The sequence below is a fragment of the Lepidochelys olivacea genome (genome assembly GCF_965140295.1).
Source record: "Lepidochelys olivacea isolate rLepOli2 genome assembly, chromosome: 6".
Classification (NCBI taxonomy): Eukaryota; Metazoa; Chordata; order Testudines; family Cheloniidae; genus Lepidochelys; species Lepidochelys olivacea.
Window position 1 is genome coordinate 67,809,474 of NC_140416.1, and position 24,569 is coordinate 67,834,042.

At 42.5% G+C, this 24,569-nt stretch overlaps 1 protein-coding gene across 1 annotated transcript in view; it reads left to right on the forward strand.

The window, feature by feature from the left end:
• The window catches only part of INO80 (INO80 complex ATPase subunit), a 130,658-nt gene that overhangs the window by 28,500 nt on the left and 77,589 nt on the right, over positions 1–24,569 (forward strand). The window contains exons 4-14 of the mRNA XM_084630137.1: positions 21–88; positions 3,499–3,660; positions 10,456–10,576; positions 11,936–12,150; positions 16,768–16,821; positions 19,416–19,619; positions 21,117–21,312; positions 21,526–21,593; positions 21,942–22,151; positions 22,827–22,907; positions 23,872–23,967. Of these exons, the coding sequence (XP_084486263.1) occupies positions 21–88; positions 3,499–3,660; positions 10,456–10,576; positions 11,936–12,150; positions 16,768–16,821; positions 19,416–19,619; positions 21,117–21,312; positions 21,526–21,593; positions 21,942–22,151; positions 22,827–22,907; positions 23,872–23,967 (1,475 nt within the window). The remainder of the gene's footprint in view (positions 1–20; positions 89–3,498; positions 3,661–10,455; positions 10,577–11,935; positions 12,151–16,767; positions 16,822–19,415; positions 19,620–21,116; positions 21,313–21,525; positions 21,594–21,941; positions 22,152–22,826; positions 22,908–23,871; positions 23,968–24,569) is intronic.

The following is a 24,569-nucleotide window of genomic DNA, read 5'->3' on the forward strand; positions in this document are numbered from 1 at the left end:
AAAATGTCCTCTTTAAACAGAGCCAAAGTCAGAAAAAGGGAGTTTGTATAACTTTTCCAAACTGAAGAAAAGCAGAAAGTGGCTGAAGGTAAGAGTACTGGAGGTGAAGGGAAGCTGTGATCAATAACTATTGTGGTGTAATCTCTAGGGGTATTCTACCTTGACTGGGGAAACACAAGTGATTGTGTGGTGGTATTTCTTAGCGTTCTTATGAAACACTGAATGCTTAAAAAAAAAACGAACTTGAACCTGCTAGTAAACACTGATCAAAATATGGCACATCCATTTATTAACTTGTGTATTATTAATATATTTATTATGGCAGTGCCTAAGGGCCAACCAAGAATGGGGGACCATTGTTCTAGGCACTGTACAAACATAGAGTAGGAGACATTCCGAGCCCTCAAGAGTTTATGGTCTAAATAGACAAGACAGATATGGTGGGGGAAAGGGAGTGAATAAGTAGAGTGAACAAAGTGATGGCAGCCAATGTCATGTTAGTTCCACTTTTTCTTTTTTTTAATTTATTTTTTGGTGGGTTTACTTAAGAGAGAAAAGCTAAATGGAAAGAAAAAGGAAATGGAGCGGTGAAGGGGGCGGGGAAAAGAGAATAAGAGGGGCAGGTGTGGAGTGAAGCCAAGGTGAATAGACTGCTCCAACCCTCTTCCTTGCCCCTCCCTCACAAACAGCCCATCAAATGTAGTGCACTAAACGTTTCCTCTGACAGTAAGCCTCTCAGTGATTCATTTCATTTTACCCCTTCCTTGTAAAGACAAAATAATGTGTTATTGAAAGTCTAGTTCCTGGTGTTCCTTATTCATTAGGATTGCTTGGTGATGTACTAAAATTGGCAATTGCAGCCACATGACAACTCCCTCTGCTCCATCAAGGCAAATCTTCACGTGGCATTGAGCCATATAACAGTTATACACAATCCCCCTCCTGGTCACTAGCACAGGATTTGTGGCTGTTGGAAATAGAGCAAGGCCAGGGCTCCCATATGTCTCAGCAACTCCTGGCTACCAGAATAACCCCTAAGGCCATTGGCAGCTGTCACAAACTAGAGCAGTGTAAAGGCTGCTGTAAGTCATATCAGGGACCAGACTGGTATGCTCTCAGCTTCAGGATTGGGGGAATGTCAAGGTATTTTAAAGCCACTTTTGTAACCCTTGCTCTTCACCTGTACCGAGAGCTCACTGGATACAGCCTAAAATTAGGAATATTGTACTGCAGAGCAGTTTTAGGAAGAAAATGCAGTACCCTCTTACTGGGGACAGAACATAGTATTGTGAAGTTGTTTAACTGTGAGGGGGTGTGAGAATGTGTTGTGGAGCTGTGAAAAGAGGAAAAGTGATGTCATGAAAAATTTTAGTTTGCTATTTACTCCTGGGGGAATTCTGCACCACTGTGCAATGCAGAATTTTGCAGAAACTTGACGTGTGCACAAAATTTCCTTTCCCCCATAGAAATGGGCTGCCGTGCTGCTAGTTGCTACTAGGGGGGTCATTGGACTTGGTAGAGCCCAGATTGCACATAGAAGACCCTGCTGGGGGGAGGGAGAGAGAGCTAGGGGGTTCCTGGCATGCCCTGAGGGAAGGAGAGGGCAGTGTGCAGGAAATTCCTTGCAAGTCTGGGACCAAGCATCAGGCTGTTTCTCTCTCTGGATCCATGGGCTCGGGGGGACGGGTAATCTGGGTGGGGGGGGTGGTTGGGTTCTGGGGAGGAGGGAGTTCGGGTGTATTGGCTAGGGGTAACTCTGCAGGTGGGTTTGAGGGGCAGGAAGGGTTGTGGCTGTCTGTTTCCCCCCCCCTCCTCTCCATCCCTGGCTAGGCTGTAGTGGGGCGTGGGGGTAGAGAAACAGGAACTGAATTGTCATAGTGGTTTCTTTAACTCTCTACTCCTGGGGGAATTTTTGTGTGTGTCTGTATTGTTACAGACATATTTGCTTACAGATATTTTGAAATAAATTACCAAAATAATTGAAACTGGTGTGATTACATAGTGTTATTTTAACAAATAAAATTTGCAGAATTTTTAATTTTTTGGCACAGAATGCCCCCAGGAGTAGGTCTTGCACTTTCTTGGTCTCTTCTCATTTGTTCACTGCACCCTCTTCATTAGTTCAATGTAAAATCTGACTACTTTTCAGAAAGCTTTGTTAGTTTCTGTATTATTAAGGGGAAGGACAGCTTTTATTTAGATTTTTAAAAAAACCAAAACAAATGCTACCAAAACAAAGCTGTACATTCTACACTCAGTTCTGTCCTTGGGGGGAGAGTGAGTGAGAGAATTACCACACATGACAGATGTTAGTCACGTTGCTTAATGCACTACTGGAAGGCTCTCTGATGCTATGGTAATGTATGGTATGAGAACCTATATAGCACAGAATGCAGTTATGGTCTCCTTGGATCAGAGTCTTAGTCTCCTCTATATGCTAAAATAGTGACTGAACTGATGATACTCAGTGTATTTTTGGTTTGTTTAAATGAGAGGTGTGTGTTCAAAAACATGAAATATACCTACTACCATGTCCAAATTACAATGAGCTGTGGTCAAATAAATGAAACACATTTCAGGCCCAATTCATTGCTCCAGGTCTGAATGGGAAAGAAGAGTGGCAGGAATTGATGGCTTTATGCTCCTTTCTTCTGGAGCTGATCCCCAGTGAACGTAAAGTAGTTTTAGGACATGACATAACTTGTACCTCACTGTGTATGGCCTCAAAGGCTCTTCTGGCTTTGTATAAAGAGAGAGAATGTTTCCCTTACAGTATTGTGCTTGGCCTTTCAGGAATGCTCTCCTGAAAACTTATCATAGTGGCTCAGGTTGCAGGTTCATCAAATTTGATATCTTGCTTTTGGTAGTTGCCAGTGTCTTCAGAGAGAAGCAGAAATCCCAATAAGGCAATGATGTAGTGTAATATGTGGTGAGGGGTGGGGTGGGTGTGTGTGTGTAAGATTCCTGTCTCTCTTTCATCATTGCTCCTCTTTTGTCCAGAATCATGAGGTTAAATTCCATATAGAATTTTTAGCTTTGTTACAGTAATAAATTTACTATATCCTTTTGTGAATCCAGCTGTGGTATTTCTGATCTGTTGCAGCACTAAGACGTGCAGGATAACCTGAACACTTGAAAGAAAAAATGCTTGCCATTTACTACCCCTTCAGTTTAATCAAGTGTCCCTTTAAAATCAAATAATACAAGAAAAGGAATTAGAATCAGTCGTATAACTAAAGGGAATGGTGTAGAAATTGCTGCTTTGGCTGCATATGAGGCATTCCATTTCTTAGGACAGACTAAGAAAACTATTTGTGTTTTGCATGGAAATGCTTCTTGGTGATTTCAATTAGGAAGCACTGTATGAATGGTAATTACTGCAGTTGGGCCAGTTCTGCAGTACTTAATTGGGTAAACAACTGCAGGAATTCTGCCTAAGTAAAAAATTCACTGTGAGGTGTGCTGTTGTAAAACTAGAGATGCTTTCACTCTTGCCAGAGCATCCTCCTGAGTGATGACTCCAGTGACACGGATTCACCAAGTGATGAGGATGGAGAGGAGGAGGAGGAGTTTTCTCTTAGCAGGGAGGAGCTTCATAATATGCTGCGATTGCACAAGTATAAGAAACTGCATCAAAGTAAATACAGCAAGGACAAAGAGGTAAAATCCCCAGAATGTGACACATTTCTCATGAATTTTTGACTCCCCCCCCCTTTTTTTTTTTTTTTTTAAATATGGTGCAATATTTTAATTGATCTTAAACTTGCTTACAGAACTGAGTGTAGTCTCTGGCAGACTAGGAAAACATCCTATTGTGCAGCACCCCAGGACAACCTAAAACTTGGTCCAAACAAACATAATTTAGTTTACAGGCCAATGGGCAAGCTGCTGACCTTACATTCTAGAATCCCCTATTCTGAGAATCCCTCAACATTACACAAACACCAATGCACCGGTGGTATCTCTCCTTACCCCAAACCCATGTACCTCCTCGCCAGAGCTAACTAGTGTCCTGAGACCAGAATTAACTCAGCAAGTGTGAGAAGTGTGGTGTTAAGGGATACATTTTGGTATAGCTAGCTGCAGCAGTTAAGGTTGAAATGGTATATTTAAACCACATGCAGCAATTCATGGCCCACACACAGCCTCTTTGCAATAAGAGAATAGTCATGAGCACTCTACTTTTTCAGCAGAGGTTTCTGTCCTCCCCCTCCTCCTCCTTTTTCTTTCTCCTGGTTTTGTTGGCTTTTCATTTTTCTCAGTCTTTTTCCTTTCTTCACTTTCCTTTTCACATTCCAGACACTGTTCTCCTCACGCACTTACAAATCCCTATAACTTTCCCTCACTAACTGTCCCTCTTTCTCTCCCCCTTTTGGGAGAAGAGGGGATCCTGCTGCTGTCACTGTACTTTTAGATCTCCCCAAATGTTATGGACCCTTCTGATTCCAACATTCCATCCCTTCTTACGTTAAATGGATGTTGCCCAAACTATTTTGCTTCTATTTGAATTGCAGTAGAAAGTGTGTGGAGGTAAACACTCCCTGTATTCCCCATTACATACTGACAAACCATAGTGCTGGGCCAGAGTCTGAAATGAAAATTGGTGGTCTCACTTCAATTTACTTGCCAATTCCACCACATGGGTGGAGAAATAGATGATTTTCCCACCCTTCTCATTGCTTCTGTCCAGTTTTCTCTGTCCCTGTTCATTCAGTGCAATCTTGTCAGTGAGTGGCCTCCTCCCTGCACCCCCTTGTGGCCTCAGGGGAGCCTGGCAAGCAGTCCCTTGGCTCAGTTTTCCCCCCTACAAGGAGCTTCTTAAATGTACTCCACACAGACTTTCGTAAGTCTAATGAGAGCAGCCCTCCAGTGACAGCAGCTGATCTTAGAGTCTGATTTTATTTGCATGAAGTTCTTCTACAGTGGCCTTTAGCTGGGAACAGTCTCTCTTCCCTGAGCATCCGTCCTTCAGCTTCCTGCTGCCTTTTATAGGGAAATCAGATGATCCCTGTTTAGTAACTAGGGTTGGCTGGCCTCACACCTCTAACCTTTAAGAGGCAAGCCACTTCTTTACAAATCACATATTCCATTTTGGGAAGAGGCCCCAATTTAACTCTGCATGCATTCATATTCTTGAAAGTGCAATATAGAACACAACTGTTAGGCCTTTTTAAAAAAATGAAGGCTGATTACGCTAGTTGTTATTTTCAGACTGCAGTTCAAGGTACCATTCAGCTGAAACACCCACAATATTCGGTAGTTTGTCCCCAAGGAGGAAGAGAGAACATGCATACAAAAGACTTCTGTAACAAGTTTATTTTTGTGCCGGAAGTCTCACTACTTCTCCAAAAACTTGCCAGTTAACTGGAGCAGAAGATTAATCTGACAGTGTGTTCAGAAGTAAAATGTCAACTAAACTAGAGAGCAGGACAGAGATTTCCCTGTATCTGAAATTTGTGTACACCACTTAGTTATTATGGTGACTGGTACTTCAGAAGTGCTGATTTTAGAGACTATTTAGAAAAGCTGGATGAGCACAGGTTCATGGGACCGGATGCACTGCATCTGAGGGTGCTAAAGGAGTTGGCCGATGTGATTGCAGAGCTATTGGCCATTATCTTTGAAAACTCATGGCGATCGGGGGAGATCCCGGAAGACTGGAAAAAGGCTAATGTAATGCCCATCTTTAAAAAAGGGAAGGAGGAGGATCCGGGGAACTGCAGGCCCGTCAGCCTCACCTCAGTCCTTGGAAAAATCATGGAGCAGGTCCTCAAGGAATCAATTTTGAAGCACTCGGAGGAGAGGAAAGTGTTCAGGAACAGTCAGCATGGATTCACCAAGGGCAAGTCATGTCTGACTAACCTAATTGCCTTCTATGACGAGATAACTGGCTCTATGGATGAGGGGAAAGCAGTGGATTTATTATTCTTTGATTTTAGCAAAGCTTTTGATACGCAAAAGGAAAAGGAGTACTTGTGCCACCCTAGAAACTAACAAATTTATTTGAGCATAAGTATTCGTGAGCTACAGCTCACTTCATCGGATGCATGGTCTCCCACAGTATTCTTGCCAGCAAGTTAAAGTACTATGGGCTGGATGAATGGACTATAAGGTGGATAGAAAGCTGGCTAGATCATCGGGCTCAATGGGTAGTGATCAATGGCTCCATGTCTAGTTGGCAGCTGGTGTCAAGTGGTGTGCCCCAAGGGTCGGTCCTGGGGCCGGTTTTGTTCAATATCTTCTTTAATGATCTGGAGGATGGCGTGGACTGCACCTTCAGCAAGTTTGCAGATGACGCTAAACTGGGAGGAGTGGTAGATATGGTGGAGGGTAGGGATAGGATACAGAGGGACCTCGAAAATTTGGAGGATTGGGCCAAAAGAAATCTGATGAGGTTCAACAAAGACAAGTGCAGAGTCCTGCACTTAAGACGGAAAAATCCCATGCACTGCTACAGACTAGGGACCGAATGGCTAGGCAGCAGTTCTGCAGAAAAGGACCTAGGGGTTACAGTGGACGAGAAGCTGGGTATGAGTCAAAAGCATGCCCTTGTTGCCAAGAAGGCTAATGGCATTTTGGGCTGTATAAGTAGGGGCATTGCCAGCAGATTGAGGGAAGTGATCATTCCCCTCTATTCGATATTGATGAGGCCTCATCTGGAGTACTGTGTCCAGTTTTGGGCCCCACACTACAAGAAGGATGTGGAAAAATTGGAAAGAGTCCAGCGAAGGGCAACAAAAATGATTAGGGGGCTGGAGCACATGACTTATGAGGAGAGGCTGAGAGAACTGGGATTGTTTAGTCTGCAGAAGAGAAGAATGAGGGGGGATTTGATAGCTGCTTTCAACTACCTGAAAGGGGGTTCCAGAGAGGATGGATTTAGACTGTTCTCAGTGGTACCAGATTACAGAACAAGGAGTAATGGTCTCAAGTGGCAGTACGGGAGGTTTAGGTTGGATGTTAGGAAAAACTTTTTCACTAGGAGGGTGGTGAAGCACTGGAATGGGTTACCTAGCGAGGTGGTGGTATCTCCTTCCTTAGAAGTTTTCAAGGTCAGGCTTGACAAAGCCCTGGCTGGGATGATTTAGTTGGGGATTGGTCCTTCTTTGAGCAGGGGGTTGGACTAGATGACCTCCAGAGGTCCCTTCCAACCCTGATATTCTATGATTTTTGACAACTGAAAATGTTCTGTCAACTATATATACTTTTTTTGTTTGACAACCTGAATATTAGTTAGTTGTACAGTCAAACCTCGCAATAACGCGCCCCGCGATAACAGAAATTCGGATGTAACACGATCATAAGTTGGCTCCCCTTTAAGGCCATAGTACTGTTCGTGTTTTGCCAGAATACTTTTTTTACAACATTTATAAATAAACCGCGTTCTTCCGGTCTTACAGGATAAAGTGACTCGTGGCCATTGCAGGCCCATTGCACTTAGTTCTCGGGTTGTACGTGTGTATGGTGTTTGCCTATTAACTTGTTATTAATTTCCTATATTTTAAAAAATATTTTACCGTTATGTATACGCCAGTTTGCAAATGCAAGTCGTTTTCTGCCCAAGAGAAATTGTACGCCCTAGATCAACTAAAGAAGGGCAAACAACAAACTCAGCTTGCTAGAGATCTAGGAATTAGCAAGTCCACCCTGTGAGGGTAGAAAAAAGAAGAAAAGCTCCGTAGCCTACCCTGCATTCTTGAAGAGGAAACTGGTTTATAGTGTAAAAAGGTGAACGCCTAGATTCAGTCTTGTACCAATAGTTTGTCCAGGTTCGCTCAGAAGGAGTTCCCATTTCTGGGCTGCTATCTCTGCACGTTGCATTGAACAATGCTGGATATAGGGTCTTGGTCCAACTTTTCCGTCATCTACGCACGATGAAGGTCACGACGACGAGCCTGAATTTACAAGATTCATTGAGGACGATGTACGTTTAGCCGAAGAAGCACTCAGAGAATGAGCATAATCATCATGATATCCTCAACTGGTTTTCAGCAGATGACATCTGCCCCAAATATGGACTCATGTGAGATGATGTACTTGTTGCAAATGTCAGCGGAAAGAATAAAGCTGCACCACAACGGAGCCCGAAACCAGTGGCGCTAATGACGACGATGATGATGATGGCACCTTAACTCCCCCACCAAAAGTGTCCAAGGCAGTAAAGCACCTAGAAGCCAGTTTGAGGTGGCTGGAAACTCAAGATGTGGACAGCATGAAAATCCTCCAACTCAAAAGCATTCTTGACTTTGCTAGAAGCCAACAGTCCGTGGCAAATAAGCAGACCACACTAGATAGCTTTTTTTAGAAGTGATGAAATTTAAAATTATGGAGTCCTGCAACCAGATTGACTTTGCCCTCTGCGCAATGATTAGTATAGTCGATTTCACATGTTTCTTTCATGTACATGTAATTAAATTACTACTTTTGTGTTTCAAACACGCTGGGATAACCGTTTTTTTTTTTTTTTTACAAGACTTAAACTGACCGGCTTGAAATGGTAAATTTTTGTAACCCCGCTATAAAGCGATCCCGCATTTATCGCGATATAATATTTTGGACCCCAATTATGACGTTATAGTGGGGTTTCACTGTACTTGGAGTAATTGCTTTTAACACTCTTTTCCTAGCCTGATTTATGGACACTCTACTTATGTTGTTGTCTGGAGAGTCATGGAAATGATGTAATTTCTGGATTAGATTATTAAAAACCAGATGCTGTACTCTCTTCATGCTTAAATGGATGCTATCCACTTCAATTAAAAATAAATTATTAAAAATAATTTCAGGTACTACATCTGCCCTGTGGTTTCTCAGGCAGCATTTATGGCACTGCAGTTGTTTCCCTATTTTTTTAAAATGTTTTCTTCAAATTGCTGTGTGAAACACCCACACAAACACCTAAGGACATTGATTGACTAGGTAGGAATGACTTCACACAAAATGCTATCTAATGCGCAAAGTATGCAAACTGGAAAAATAGAGCTTTTGTTTTTTCCCCACCTCTCATCTGTCAATTATAGTAATTGTATGATGATAACAAGTAAACACCTGTCTTCAAGCGGGTTGGAGTCTGTCTCAGAGGAGGGAGGAATTGGCCCCCACCCATTCTTGTAGAGGATTCTGTGTATGTGGTCCCTTCATGCCACCTCAGCATAGGACTCTGTGTGTTAGGCTCCCGCTGTTGCTACCCTAACAGAGCTATGATGGAGTGGCACCATTGAAATCTCCACCACACACACTTAGTCCTCTACTGGGTTGGTGCCCAGAGGAGTGGGGAGCACCCATTTGTAGGAATACCTGCCCTGGCTGCCACCCAAACGTATGAGTGCAGCCTTCCCATTCCCTCCTCTATTTTTTCTCTAGAGAGATTGAGGATGGGTTGGCCTCAGGTCCTTCCTTTACCCAAGAGAGAAGCAGTCGTGTCTGGTTACTCAGGCTCAGTACTAGGAGCAATTGCAATGACTCTCACGAATACTGGCTAGCTGGGAGCTGCAAAGACAGGGCCTCCCCTTTCCCTGGCTGCTGAGAGATGCTGTGGTGGCTGTGATTCCCTTCCTACCCAGAATGCACCAGAGGAAGCAGGAGCATCCTGCCCCTTCCTTGGTGTCTGGGGGTACACCTCAGAGGCCCTCTCTTTTCTCCATCACACTCAGGACAGCCAGGAAGACCCCCTCTTCCCTTGATGGTAGTGGTGACTCTTACCCCTCTCAAGATACAGCAGTGGCAGTAGTTGTCCCCTTCCCCCCCCGCCCCCCAGCGAGCAGGTTCCTAGTCTGCTCTGGTGATGGGCATGGGGCTGTACATGGCTTTCTCTCTCTTTGGGAGCCTGTGTATAGTCTTGATAGACAACACTGCATTGGCTACACTGGCCATATTTTCACTCTTTGCAAACCTGAACGTTAGAAACATTACTTTTTAAAAAAAACGAAAACAGCGATTCTGACTTCATCATGTGACTGCAGGAGGTGGGGCCCTAGACATGTTCTCATAGTGTCTATGCTTTAATTTAGTGCAGCTTTTTGAGCACCCTATTAGCAACTTGGTTAGGAGTCTGATGGCTATGCCTGCTTTGCATAAAGTAGAGCAGATTTCAGCTATAAAATGGGAATGTGGCCTATAGTAACAATATAGGTTCTAACATGCAGTGTTCTACTTGGAGCCAAGCAGATGGATATTTGAATTTAGTTGGGGCATTGTATGCTGAGATCTGTAGGCTGTACAGACACTTCTTACATATTACTGTATTAGTGAGTAGGCTGCAATTCACTTTGTAGAGCTTTGGGAACCAAATCTGGCCAGTGGCTTTACTTTGGGCACCTTATCTTAATCCAGTTCAGTTTTAAATATGGAGGAGTACACATTTTTCAAACTTTTCTTCATGGACAATATTTGAATTTGTTTACTCATCTATATCTGCTAGCAGTTATGTTGCTTAATTGTTTACTTCTGCTTCAGTTGCAGCAATATCAGTACTACAGTGCAGGGCTACTCTCCACACATGATCCCTACTATGAGCAACAGCGCCATCTCCTAGGGCCCAAGAAAAAGAAGTTCAAAGATGAAAAAAAATTAAAAGGTGAGGTAACCCACCCTGTGTTACTAACTGGAGTTTGTGTGATTAGACTTGTCATATTGTATTTCCACTTACTAATAAACATTAATCTTCAATACCACTGATGGTAGGTAGGTAGGCAATATAACATTTTCTAGAAAGAGCCTAAGACATAGGCTGTGGCTTATCCACTCCCCTCAGAGAGAGTTGATAGGAAAACTGGGATTAGAAATTTGGAGTTCCTGCTTCCTAGTCTTGGTCTCTGACAACTAGACTATGCCTGTCTCTGTAGAGCTAGAGCTAATCACCCTACAACCTATTTCATTACTCAATAATGTTTTGGAATCAACAGATATCATTGCATACTGTGGTTCTGGTACTCGGTTTTCTGGCAAATATAGCAAATGCTTGAAAAGCACAAGAAGTTGCCACATACCTGGATAGTTCTCCTTATAAGTATGATCCTTCCAAACAAGGAATTATGGGGACTGAGACCACAGTCTGGAAAGTGGAGGGATGTGTTAGGAAACTGCTGTCTGGGGTGAATTAAAATAGATCTACTTCTGACAACTCTCAGCTAAAGTTTCTCAGATGCATGTTTTTCAGGAAACACAGTTTCCTTTCTTGACTGAGCTGACAGCAGCTAGAAATCTGGGCGGAAACAGGAAGAGAAGGTTATGAATTATCAATGCAAAGTGGATTCTGCCTAGTGCAAGTACTGAAAGCCTGATCTATGTTCAAGAAGGTTATTTTGGCCTTCCTTCCTTCCTTCCTTCCTTCCTTCCTTATCGTCCTGCACATCCTTCTAGCTACATATGTTTTTCTCTCAGAAACTTAGTGTACTTGGCTTTGCAGAATCTCTGCAGCTTACTTGTTAATTATCCGATCCTAGTGTCTGTTAGTTTCCTCTGAACACATGGTATCTGTACTAAATATAACTAGACATCTCTTTCAAATGACCAACAGCTTGGTTTGAGACTTATACTGAATGCTGATCTTTTTTTTTTTTTTTTTTTTTTTTTTTAAAATGTCTGTGACTAGAGCTTCACTCAAGGGCAGAAAAACATACCAGCTTCCAAGTATTTTAACTGTACAGGCATGTTTCCCTGGGGAGAGGAGTATCGAGTTCTCATCATTTTGCAATATCAGATTTTTCCTGTCTAATGGCTAAGTAATGAAAAGGTAGCTAGTGTTATGTATGGGTGGGCCCAAAATGGGATGAACATAAAACTACTCCTGGACCAGTTCCGTTTTTGCTGGTCCCGTTTGTTGTTAGATATAAAGTGGCTAGGAAAGCAGGGCAAGGGAGGACATAGGAGTTGATGTGGAGGATCACAAATGACAGGAAAAGAAACTGATCTTGTGCCAATTGTTCCCATGCAGCCAAGTTGAAAAAGGTGAAAAAAAAGAGGAGACGGGATGAAGAACTCTCCTCAGAAGAGTCACCAAGACGCCACCATCACCAGACCAAAGTTTTTGCTAAGTTTTCTCATGATGCACCACCACCAGGGTCCAAGAAGAAGCACTTGACCATCGAACAACTGAATGCCCGCCGACGGAAAGTGTGGCTTAGCATTGTCAAAAAGGAGCTACCAAAGGTGAGCTTGGCCAATGGCATTGAATGGGGGATGCCAAGGCAGAGAAGGTTTGAGGAATCAGGAAGTCAGAATGCAGTCTGAGAGCTTTCTGTGGATCACCAGATATCACAATAATATTCCATACTCCATCTGTTGCTATGTTGGTGAGTGAGGTGCTCTTCCAACTTCTGTTTTTTTTTTAAAGTTTTCATTTAATTTTAAGTAGATAATCACTGCAAAGAGGAGGGGGAGCATTCCACAGAAACAAAGAAAAGGCTAGAGAAGAGGAGAATGGAGACAAAGGCAGAAGTGTAGGAGAGGAGGGAGCGATAGATGGGTTGTTCAGAAAATAAAGAACGTGTGAAGCAAGGCTTCTCTCTGAACTGGCTTAGCTGCTGCTCAACAGTTAAAGGAAAAATGAGTCGTCATACAAAGAGCACTCAATCACACTACCTTTACAGTGAAGAAAAATTATTTAAAGTAGTATTCAATAGAACACTGGTTGAAGGGTCTTTTAGAGAACCTTGTACAACTTGTATTGAAGTGTGCTTGCTTAACAAAACTAACCGGCCAGGGCCAAATGGAGACTTTTATAGTTAAAAATTTTTTTCAGGGAGTCTTGTTTTATACTTATACTTTTTTAGTATTTTGTAATAACACACTAATTGATCTAAACTTTGTAGCAACTGCAACTCAGGTGAGATTGGGGAGATAAAGAGGGACAATTTTAGCCATAATGTGCAGAGAGAACTGTGCCTGCTTCTTCAAGTATGTGTCTGAGTGGATCTCACTGTGCAAGATTGGAGTCTTTTGAATAGCAATGTCCGTTGGGGCCGTTCATGAGCCCTGTGCCTCCTTGTGTTCCATATGAAGGCTGGGGTGGCTATGACCTTCCCTCAGTTCCCTTGCCGATAGCAGCAAGACAGAATCTGGTGAGCTCCAAGTAAGTCTTCAAAAAACTGTTCAGAACTCTTCTGATCCACCTGACTTACGACTGCTCTGCACAATATTTACTCATCTGTACTGAGTACAGAGGGTGAGACCCAGTCTGTATAAGCCCTTCACCCCTTTACAGGGCCCCTCAGCATGGCAAGTTTGAAATCTGGGGGCTCAAGCCTGTCCTTCCTCTGATAGACTAATTCTGTTCCAAGACAGCCACAATGGGTGCCTCTTGTTTGGGAGAATCCCAAGCATATGCTTGGTGTACCTGTTGATTTGTGCATTCTTATAAAAAATATGGGATGTGTGGTTGAAATTCCATCACTTGGATCCTTCAGATCGTGAAGAGATGGGCAGAGTCTTGGTATCAGACAAGCCAGCTTCCTCCAGGACCCCATCTAGGACACATGTGACACCATCGCTGAGAAGGAGGCACTGAGAGAAGACCTGGAACTGGTCTAGGCACTGAAGGAGTCTCCACTGGCACTACAGACACCTCTGGTACTGAAGTCCAGCACTGAAACAGACTGCTCCAAACATGAGGGCAAAGACCCTAGCTTGGAAGTCAGTGACTTTGCACAAAGACAGACCACTAAAACCTCAGGAGAGGGAACCACCAAACCCTGTTTGGCATTGAGAAGGCACCACTCCAATTCTAGCAGTGCACCTTTCAGTGTCGAAACCTACAGCTGAACCAGGGTTGTGTGAAGTACACTGGAAGAACTAGGATCGTCCGAGGCATCCACCAGTACCAGTGCAGAGCCTGGTATCTTGGCGCTATATACCTTGGTGTCACCCCTAAAGGATACTTATTCCACCTCTCCATCACCGGGACATATGTTCTCATCTCAGTTGAGCCAGAGGACCTTCTCCTCTGAGATCCTTGTGACATTATTGAGCAACTAGCTGGTTCTCCCTACCGGGCTCAGCTGCCGTCTTGTCAGGAGTGGCATTGGACTACTCAATACCAGATAAGACAACCATACCCATAGGTAGTATAGTATTCCACTGTGGCCATATTGGGCTTACTGAGGTCCACTTTCATATGCCTCTTAAAGCAGGTTTCCAACTCATTTCAGAAAAAGGAAAAGATTGCTCTCCCGAGTAGTATCCCTGGCCAGACCACTGGTGACACCTGGAAAGAACTAGGAAGAACCAGATGTGGGGGCAGAGCAACACCAGTGTCCTGTCTCACCACCTAAGGACCTCTCAATTTCATCATGCAATGAAGCAGTGTCTTTGGCATGGATACTGGCACCCAGATGACTTCAGTTCATTCCAGAGCTGCTTAGGAGAGTCACAGAGACTCTGGGAAATATAGGCACCTGTCATACCGGAGAAATCTCCTAAATTGTTTGATATTTTGACACCTTCTGGTCCAGCCAGAATCACGTTCCCCATAAATGAAGGGCTGCATGACCCTTCTAAAGCCCTGTGCCAAAAATCGGCCATGATAACAGCTATTGTAAAGTGAATAGAGAAGCAGTACCAGGTCCCTCAAAAAGGGTTTGTGTAATTTACACCCATCCTACCCCTAGCTGCTTAATAGTCTTGATGATAAAGGAAAAATCAAAATTGAACAAGAGTGCTCCCAAAGGCAAGGATCAAAAAGGCTTAATCTATTGGAGAGGAAATCTTACTCCTCTGCCTCCCTGCAACTGCAAGTGGCAAATTGCCAGGCCCTCCTGGCCAAATAAGAATCTTTTTGATGTGGAATAGAGTAATGCCTTTCCTGTCTAAGATCCTGTCTGACAACAGGGAAGAGCTCAATCAAGGAGGGCCAATTGGTGGCCAAGATCATTCTCCAGATTGCAGTGGACACTCTGACACCATGGTAGATCTATGGCCACAGTGGTGACAATGCACAGAACATTGTGTCTTCAGGGGGCAGGGATCCCTAGGGAAGTACAGCCCAAGACTGAGGACCTGCCTTTTGAAGGCATGGAATTATTTAACGAGTGAATGGACAGTGCTCTACACTCATTAAGACTTTAAAGCCATCTTGCTCTCCCTAGGGATTTACACCCTAACATCAGACTGCAAACTGTAGTGCCCTTAACCCCAGTTGAGGCAAAAGGTCTTAACCATTCCAGACATCCTGACTATCTTGCCAGAAAAAGCCTAGTCCTGCAGAGATAGTCAGCCTTCCTTTTCCTTGGCAAGGCACCCCTCTCGTACCATACGTCAACAAATTTGACAAGGCTTTTGAGAGCCCATCAGATCCAGTCCTGAAATCATGACCTTCAGAAGCCATCTAACTTCATTCCAACATCTAACTTCATTCATGCCGTAACATCGGACAGACAGATACTAGAGATCATCACCCTTGGCTACCCCATCCAGTTCCATTCTTTGCTCCTTTCCCATCCCTCTTTAGGGACCCTTGTTACAAGCGGAAGTGGTTTTGTTACTTCATCTAGGAACCATAGAGGAAGTGCCCACCAATTTTCTGGGGAAGAGGCTTCTTTTTCTGGTATTTTCTTATCCTGAAGAAGAAAGGAGGCAGGGTCTATCCTAGACCTAGAAGACTCAGATACATATGCCATCTCGGGCTCAGGATGGTAACTTTTTGCCTCCGTCATTCCATCTCTTGAAGCTCAGGACTGGTTTGTGGCTCTCAGCTTGCATAAGTCTGAATAACTATCCATCTGGCCCACAGGAAGTACCTAATCACAGTAGAATCCAACCATTACCAGTACAGGGTGCTGTCCTTTGGCTCTCCAGCACTAAGAATTTTCACAAAATGCCTGGCAGGGGTGGCAGCACATTTAAGGAGAAAGGGTATCCATGTCTTCTCATACCTGGACGACTGGCTGATCAGAGGCAAGTCACAGCAGGAGCAACAGCCTAGAGTACGACCTTTCCCTGTTTTCCCAGCTAGGATACCTTGTGAACTGCAAGAAATCTTTTCTTACACCATCACAGATGATAGAATTCATAGGAGTTTTGATCAACTCATGATCGGCAAGAGCTTATCTCCCAGAAGACAGGTTTTGGTCTCTCCAGTCAATGACAAACAACCTAAAATCAAATCCAACAATGACAGTGCATGCATATCTGGAGCTGCTAGGCCATATATTGGCATGTGATGCTACTAGATGTAACTGTCTGTCCTTGCAAATGTGAAAGAGTTCAGTGTACTTGCTATCCAATATCATATGAACAAGAGTCACTGTCCTGCCTCAAGTTGAGCAAGAACGCACTTTGTGGCTGGACCCAAAGAGTGTATCAAAAGGGGTACCATTCTTTGCCCTCTTCCCAACAATGACACTTCTCACACATGCCTCAAAGACAGGTTGGGGTGCCCAACTAAATCATCTGCAGAGGCAGAGGACCTGGTCCCAGGATGCCTGAAACTATACATGAAATAGTAAGCAAGGAGTCTATCGTGAAAAGAGGGTTAGTGGGACAGCTGAATTGTACTGTTTTTTAAGTTTGTTTTACATGTTTCCTTTAACTGTTGCAATACATGAGTGTGCCTCCAGTTGCCAGGATGAAAGCCATTCTAATACTTCTGAGGAAGGCAGAAATCCCCATAATGTTTATGATTATATAATTGAAGACTGTATTGTAATGCAGTTATATAGTGCTTTAAGTTTGTGTGTGTATGGTGTTTAAAAAATGGATAATTACCTTATAAAACATTATCAAACCATAATCCCTTAATTAATGGGTATATGAAATTTTGTCTTGTTTTAGGCATACAAGCAAAAAGCTTCAGCACGCAATCTTTTTCTAACCAACAGCAAAAAGGTAAGGGTGGTTAAGCTTTGTTTTCATATTATATCTTGTGCAAAAAAAATCTGCATGTTCCTGTTGTCTCTTCTTAAGTCATTGCTAATATAGCAATTATGGTAGCACATAATTTGTTGTTTTCATTACAGATCCTCTTCCTCTCTCTCCAGTTTTTAACTTATCCATTTATAAGTAGGAATATGACTATTTGCTGTTGGTGATTTCAGTCCAGCTCTTTGGGCTTGATCCAAGGGTCATTGAAGTAAATTGAAAGCTCCCATTGACTTTGGTGGGCTTTTGATCAGGACCCGGGTGAGCAGATGTTCACATCACCAACAATTAGAGGTAGTCTCTCCGGATTGGAATTGGATCACTTTTGCGGGGTCGTATTGGGAATATTGTACTTGCATAGCCACTGTCAAATCTACATCCATCCTTTAGATGGAGATCTTCACACTCCAGGTCTGTCTGTGTGCTGTGTTCCATAAGCAATAGATGCACTTTAAAAAAATAAAACATGGATTTTTGGAGATTTGGATCTGTTTTATTTTTGGTGGTAAGAGCTACTTTGAGAATTTTTAGTTCGCTGTTCTTTGAGACAATAAACTGACTCCATTATAGATCACTTTATTGTCTTTTTTTTTTTAACTAAGGTCTGATCCTGCACATAGTTATTCACATGCTTAACTTTACTACTGTGAGTAATCCCATTGAAATTGATGGGGCTACTCGTGGTAGTAAAGTTAAGCGTGTGCATAAATGTGTGTAGGATCAGAGCCTAACAATTGAGCAGATTTCTGTATAGGTGATTCCAAAACAAATTTATTAATAAATATTCTTAAATCTTTTGGCTCAGCAGATGAGAAGTGCCCCTGTTTGTAGTACGGAAAGTTATTTTTAAAGAGCATTTGATGTTGGCTTTCTCAGCATGTGCAGTAAAATTTTTCTCTGAGATTGTGAGGTGCACATCTAAGGAAGTGCATAGCTAACTTAATTAGCTAGTGAGAAGTGTCGTGAAATATATTGCTGTGAATCAGTAGGAACAACTAGAGATGGGGGAAGGACTCCCACTGACTTTATAAAGTGTGAATAGATTGAGGGAGGGGTTTCTGGGTACATTTATAAGATATTCGGGAGAGGTGGCATCTCCTGTGCATTTTAGGAGCTTTACAACAGGCAGGTTCTTTCCAGCATGCTTACTAAAGTACATGGAACAGGGTGTTCTGGTGGTATGTGGATGAGTAGTTGGAGATTACAATATTTACAGCAGCTGTTGTCTACCATTTGCCAGCCTGCAGAGCTGCAAAGCTCTGGTGAGTGAAGCTGTGCTCTGTTTTCTTCAAAACACACAGCCATACCCACATACTAATTAATATAAATTAAGGCTTCAGGACTGAGCTCTCAAAAGTCAGGAAATGCCAAAGGTAAGGTAAGGTTGCACATACATCCTTAACTCTGCCCCGTGTGTGTGTGTGTATATAAATATGCATGCGCACTAAAATACAGCATTTAATTACCTATTTGTGCGCACAATTCTCAAATAATGCAGAACAACAACATATACTTTTTCTGTAACCTTAGATATATAGTATTAAGAAGCTACATGTGTCATTTTGTGATACTAGATAGACACTCCATGAAAGACTTTATATGAAAAATACACAGTAAGCATTATTTACAGAACACACTACAGACTTAGTGTACTACAAAGAGTAATTTTGTAAAATATCTGCTACGTGTAGGCCCACCTACATGTGTAGCTAAATTAGCTTTATACTTGATTGCCTTATCCCTTGACTTGAACCAAAGGAAGACTTTGCTGCTAGTTGAAAAGAAAATGTGTCCTACATGTTATTAAAATACATACATTAGGAAAAAAAGAACTTAACACACTGTCTAAGCCAGCAGAGATTTACTGGACCATGATGACAAGAAAGTTAGCATAATAGAATGAAAAAATACAATATGGTACACATTTATTTAAAGTTGTAGGAATAATTGTGTGATAATATACTGTATAAATTATAAATAGTATGTGATCATGTAATTAAAGACTATCATAATGCATATCTAAAGCAGGTGTAGGCATGGACAGCAGAGGAGTTAAAAAGCCAATGGCCACTTTACACTAACACACTATTGCTACCATTGGTGCAGCCTCACTCTTGGTAACAGTGAGAGACGTAAAGTGTGGTGCTGGCAAGGTCTATGTAACTTGCCCACAGTTATGCAAGAAGTGTGTGGCAGAGCTATTGTTCAAAATCAGATCTCCTGAGTCCCATTCCAGTGCCTTAGCCAGAAAACACTATCCCCTTTGAGTGCTTAACCATTCAACCTTGATGTTTTTAATGTTGGGCTTTGTAAGGAATGTTTTGTTTGATAATATATCTGTGGAGCCTTATGGAAGCTCTTTTCTTCTCTTGTACCCCACTCCCACCCCAAAATAAATAAATAAATAAAAGCTTTATAAATAAGCACAGCATCAGAGGTTTTTGGAGAGTCAGCCTTGGTTGTAGGAATTTACAGCCTTGCAACACCTAAATGTTGCCTTTTGGTGATGGTGATTTTAAATCTTTTTTTCTCTGTCCCTGAACCCTCCCTCTTCACCCCAGCTGGCCCATCAGTGCATGAGGGAAGTGCGTCGAGCTGCTATCCAGGCCCAGAAGAACTGCAAGGAGACTCTACCACGGGCACGTCGCCTCACCAAGGAAATGCTTCTCTACTGGAAGAAGTATGAGAAGGTGGAAAAAGAACACCGCAAACGAGCTGAGAAGGAGGCTTTGGAGCAGCGCAAACTGGATGAGGAGATGAGAGAGGTAGGGCCAAAACACAGACTGCTGAAAATTAATCTGGCAAGAGCTAGAGCGTGGAGCTGAAGAGACAGGAACAAGCACAATAGTCAGGGTCTTTAAACCTTGACAATCAAATTTACCAACTGTTCTTCCTTTCAAGGATCTTCCAGAGATTTTCTTCCACTGTATCTTAAAAGGATTTACCAGAATCCTCTGACAAATTAGCTATAGCCAGAACCTTCAAATTGCAAGAATTACAGTTACAGATCATAATGTTAGATAAAGAGGGTGTGACTAGTGAGATGTAATGTGTCTGACTTGCACATAGGGCTCAGTGCTCTCTATTTCTAGAGGATGATCTTTTAGTTATTGTAACTCTGATTCTTCCCCAAGTTCAGAAATCAGGCTATTTTTCAATTCACTGGTGTGTTAGGCTTATTTTATCTTAAGTTATGTATAGAGCATAATAAAACATATGGAATTTATCTTCAGAACACATAAGAGCAATCGAGGACCCAATTGATAATTGTTCTGTGGTCCCTTTGCCTTTGTGATGCCAGTGCAAAGGGTTCACAAAGCAATCAGATGACCTGCTCAGGGAGTACCCCAGGAGCAGTTCAGCGATGAATTCAGGCAAAATTAGCTATTTTACTGGAGTTTTGTGAGGATTTATGTTCTCTTCATCCTTACTTGCAGGTGAAGGAGCCTGGGACATAAAAATAAATCAGTCTGCCCCAAATTACAAAGGAAGTCAGTGATAGAGCTGGAATTAGAACTCTGGAGTTCCTGATTCCCAGTCACGTGTTCAGATCAAATCATGCCTTTATTTATAGTGTATTCTGCATCCATCCCATCTCCCAAGCATTTTGTGAAGCCTTTCTGCTGTTTTTCATTAATACGCTAGCTTTACCACAGCAGTTGTATGGCCAGATCTAAAAAAAGGAATTTATACAACAGAATCTTGTTGAACACTGAGCATTCCGCCTCATTCCTAACTTCTCTCCCTGGTGCTGTTTTACCTGAAGATGCATTTTGTTTGTTAGCTCCATCATTATTCTCTCTTGTGAGTGAGTGAGTGAATGGTAAAACAGTTACCACAGAGTTAATTACTGTGACTTAAACATGTATGAAAACTTTTAGTTGGACATGCAGTTTTTCAGCCACCTGGACACTCCTACCTAATTTTTACATTGCAAAGAAAATTGCTAAGCTGCTTTTCCCCAGGTCTTGGTGTTCCTGGTCATAGCTTACTGTGCTAAGAGAAACTAAGCTCATAACCACTGTACATTTCAGTATAGGTATTTGTATGATGAGTGTTAGTGTGCAACCAGGATTCCAGCACTCTGATACCATGGTGATGACTGCAATATAAAAATTTAGATTGTTTATATATAACCGGGTTAAAAAAGGTTGAAACTTATAACTTGCTTGCATGTCTTTGTCTTTTTCTCTTCTTTAAACATTAAACCTCATTTCATTTCCCCCTGCCCTTTTTTTTAAAAATAAATTCTCTTGTCTCAGGCTAAGAGACAGCAGCGAAAACTTAATTTCCTGATCACCCAGACCGAGTTATATGCCCATTTCATGAGTCGCAAACGAGATATTGGACATGATGGAATACAGGAAGAAATCCTGCGCAAACTGGAAGACAGCTCTACCCAAAGGCAGATTGATATTGGTGGCGGGGTGGTGGTCAACATTACCCAGGAGGATTATGGTAAGGCTAGAAACAATTCCAGCAGGCCATAGGAACCATTGGAGATGATGGTTACTGTATGCAGAGAGTGATACAGACCTAGGGGCTTCTGTGCTTGGAATATTATGTGAAGAAGCCCTTCTGTAAATCATTGGAATTTATCCATGTCTTAATTTGAGGTGGTACTGTAATATGGTTAACTGATGTGTTTTAATGTGGTGATATTTTTTTCAGATAGTAACTACTACAAGGCCCAGGCTCTGAAGAACGCAGAAGACGCTTACCAGATTCACCAGGCTCGGGTGTGTGTTGCTTGGGTGCTTGAGATGGAAGGGGAAGCAGAGTAAATTGAAGAGGCACTAGAACCGGAATTTTCTATAGTGATCTTTCAAGTCACCTATTTTAATTATGGACGCTAAGCTTCTTTTAATTTGATTGTTGCCCTGTTCATTTGTGAATATCTGGGAAACTGGAGGGCAGAGAATTGGATGAAAATGAAGTGTATAATCAAGCTACAGGGACAGCCGTGTTATCCATTGCTTTGAAGGGGACCATATGTGTTGGCATGTGATGGATGAGAGACCTTTTCCCAATGAATTTCTTGTATTAGTTTGCATCCTGTATCTTACCCAAATTTTCCCCTTGTTTAGACCAGGTCATTTGATGAAGATGCAAAGGAGAGTCGGGCAGCTGCTCTACGGGCTGCTAACAAGTCTGGCACTGGCTTCGGAGAGAGCTACAGCCTAGCAAACCCATCTATCCGGGCTGGAGAGGACATTCCACAGCCTACCATTTTCAATGGTAAACTGAAGGGGTACCAGCTGAAAGGCATGAATTGGCTGGCCAACCTGTATGAGCAGGTATGCTAGTCCTTCTTGCAGCCATTTACACTTCCAGGGACAAATTCAATCCTGGTGTAATTCCATGATAGCCAGTGCAGTTATACTAGGAATACATTTGGCCCCGGTCTCTATTCCAGATCAAAAGATCTTTTTTGAGGTGTAGAAACTCCTCAGTCTCATCCCTCATATATATATATACTGCCTGTCTTTCTGCAGAAGAGAAGAGAATATTGTGTAGCTCCACCAAACAAGTATCCCTGACTTTTTAAAGAACTAATAAGATAAAATTGCATGTGGTATTGGCCTCTAGATTTTTCATTTGCATATTTATGCACCCTCACCAAAACTAGACAGAAAAATGGAGAGTTTATGTACATTGTCGTTCTTTAATGCCTAGCTCAGTCTGTAAACTGGAGACAGCCTTGCATTTGAACGCAAACATGCTTTAAATTAGATTGCAAATTGCAGGCGTGCTGAGGGAAAAAATCAGGTTGGGAAATGGCTGAAGTGGTGGAAGGGAGAGATTACCAGTTCATAGAATCACTGGGGGAAGAAGATGTGGGAGGTTTCCTATGGATTATAAACAGGGCTGCCTGACTTCACTTTGGTCCCTTTGATGGCATGTGTTCTGATAGCCCTACGTGTGTTATGGAAAAGTGAGGTCGAGGTATTTCCATGTGGGTTTTTTTGCAGGGCATCAATGGAATTCTTGCAGATGAAATGGGTCTGGGTAAAACAGTCCAGAGTATCGCTCTGCTAGCACACCTGGCTGAGGTAAGTGGATTCTTTGTGACCTGTGTACCTGGTGGAAGACACATACTTAACGTGATTGAACTGGGTTCTAGTTGATTAATTGAATGCCTTAAGATGGATGCCTGATGGACTATTTCCTTTCAGTGTGCATATCCTTCTAAAGATGCAACTTTAAAAAGAGAATATGCATACTTGGCATCCAGAGATCAACTCCCTTTGATTTAAGCTGAAGTCTTTTATAAAAAGAAAGGATAAAGACCCAGGGAGAGAACATGATGCAGTTTTATCTGTCCATTGATTTGTAAGGCATGAACACATCAGTAGGAGGGCAACTTGAGTTCTGCTTTTTGAAGTCATTAAGCAAGAATTCCTACTTCCCACTGCTCTTTGCAGTAAGGAACATAGTAAATCTGTCTTCTGTGCTTCTCTCTTTTGTGTGGAAGGGAAACTAGCTTCCCAGAGAGGCTGTTCTCCCCATTGTGTTGTGAGTCATGATTCTGGAAGCCCACACTGGACTTTACTCTCCCTTACTCCCTTGTGTAGGCTAGCTCATGATTGGACCCTGTGTCAGTAGGCCTAGAATTCCTTGTTCACCAACATGAATGTGCTGCTATGTGAGGAAGCTCAGGTTTCCATGCCACCTTAGATCTTTTGCTTGCCAAAGTGGCAGATGCATTGAGCCCTGGGTAAGTGGCAGTAGCAATGAGCAAATAGTAATTTTCAGAAAGTGAGAGAGCGGTCACAGTTGAATTTAGTGGTCACACATCCATTGGCTGTTTGCAGAGCAACATTGTGGATTTGAAAGGAGGCCACACTAAATGTTTAATCTGCTGAATCTAGCTGTGCATCACCCTGCTGTGTTGATAGGAAGCTTTATTATGATCTGTATACTTCCCTCTCATGAAGCCCTTGTCCTTAATTTGTCATAATGCTGCATGAAACTGTTCCTGTTTCCCTCCAGTTGATTTGTTTTTTCCTATACCAGAGAGAGAACATCTGGGGACCTTTTTTAATTATTTCACCTGCCTCTACACTCAACAACTGGCATCAGGAGTTTGCCAGATTTGTTCCTAGATTTAAGGTAACAAACATATATTCAGGAGACTATTCCTTTTGGCTTAGAAAACTAACTTCCTCACTCCCTTCAGCTCTTTGTCACATCTGGATGATCTGATCAGCTCGACGTTTGAGAGGATGTGAGGGACATGATTCTGTGATCTTGTCCCTGACCTGCTCTTCTGGAACATTCTGTTGTTCAGAACTTGAGTTCCTATCACTTGAATTCCATTACAGACACTCCCCAGGTTACGCAAAGACCCGAGTTACACAAATCCGCACTTACGGAAAAAGTTCTGTAAACTAGAAATAGGAGTTGGTTGGGGTGGTTGGTCCCCCCCCCGCCCCTCCCCCGTAATGGTCAGGTATACGTTTCTGACTTACAAAAAATTTGAGTTACACAAGGCATTCTGGAACGGAACAATTGCGTAAGTTGGGGAGCCTCTGTGTTTTCATTTTGGGGCAGATGTTTCTAAAAAAGCACCTTACCAGCAAAGCATTTAGATTCTGCAGTGACATATCCATGGAGATGACACAGTTATGATTGTGCCACAATGCCAGGCAAGAGAGTGATTTCTGAATCTTCTGCATTGTCTGTAGGATTAGTGGTTTGTTGTGGGTTGTTCA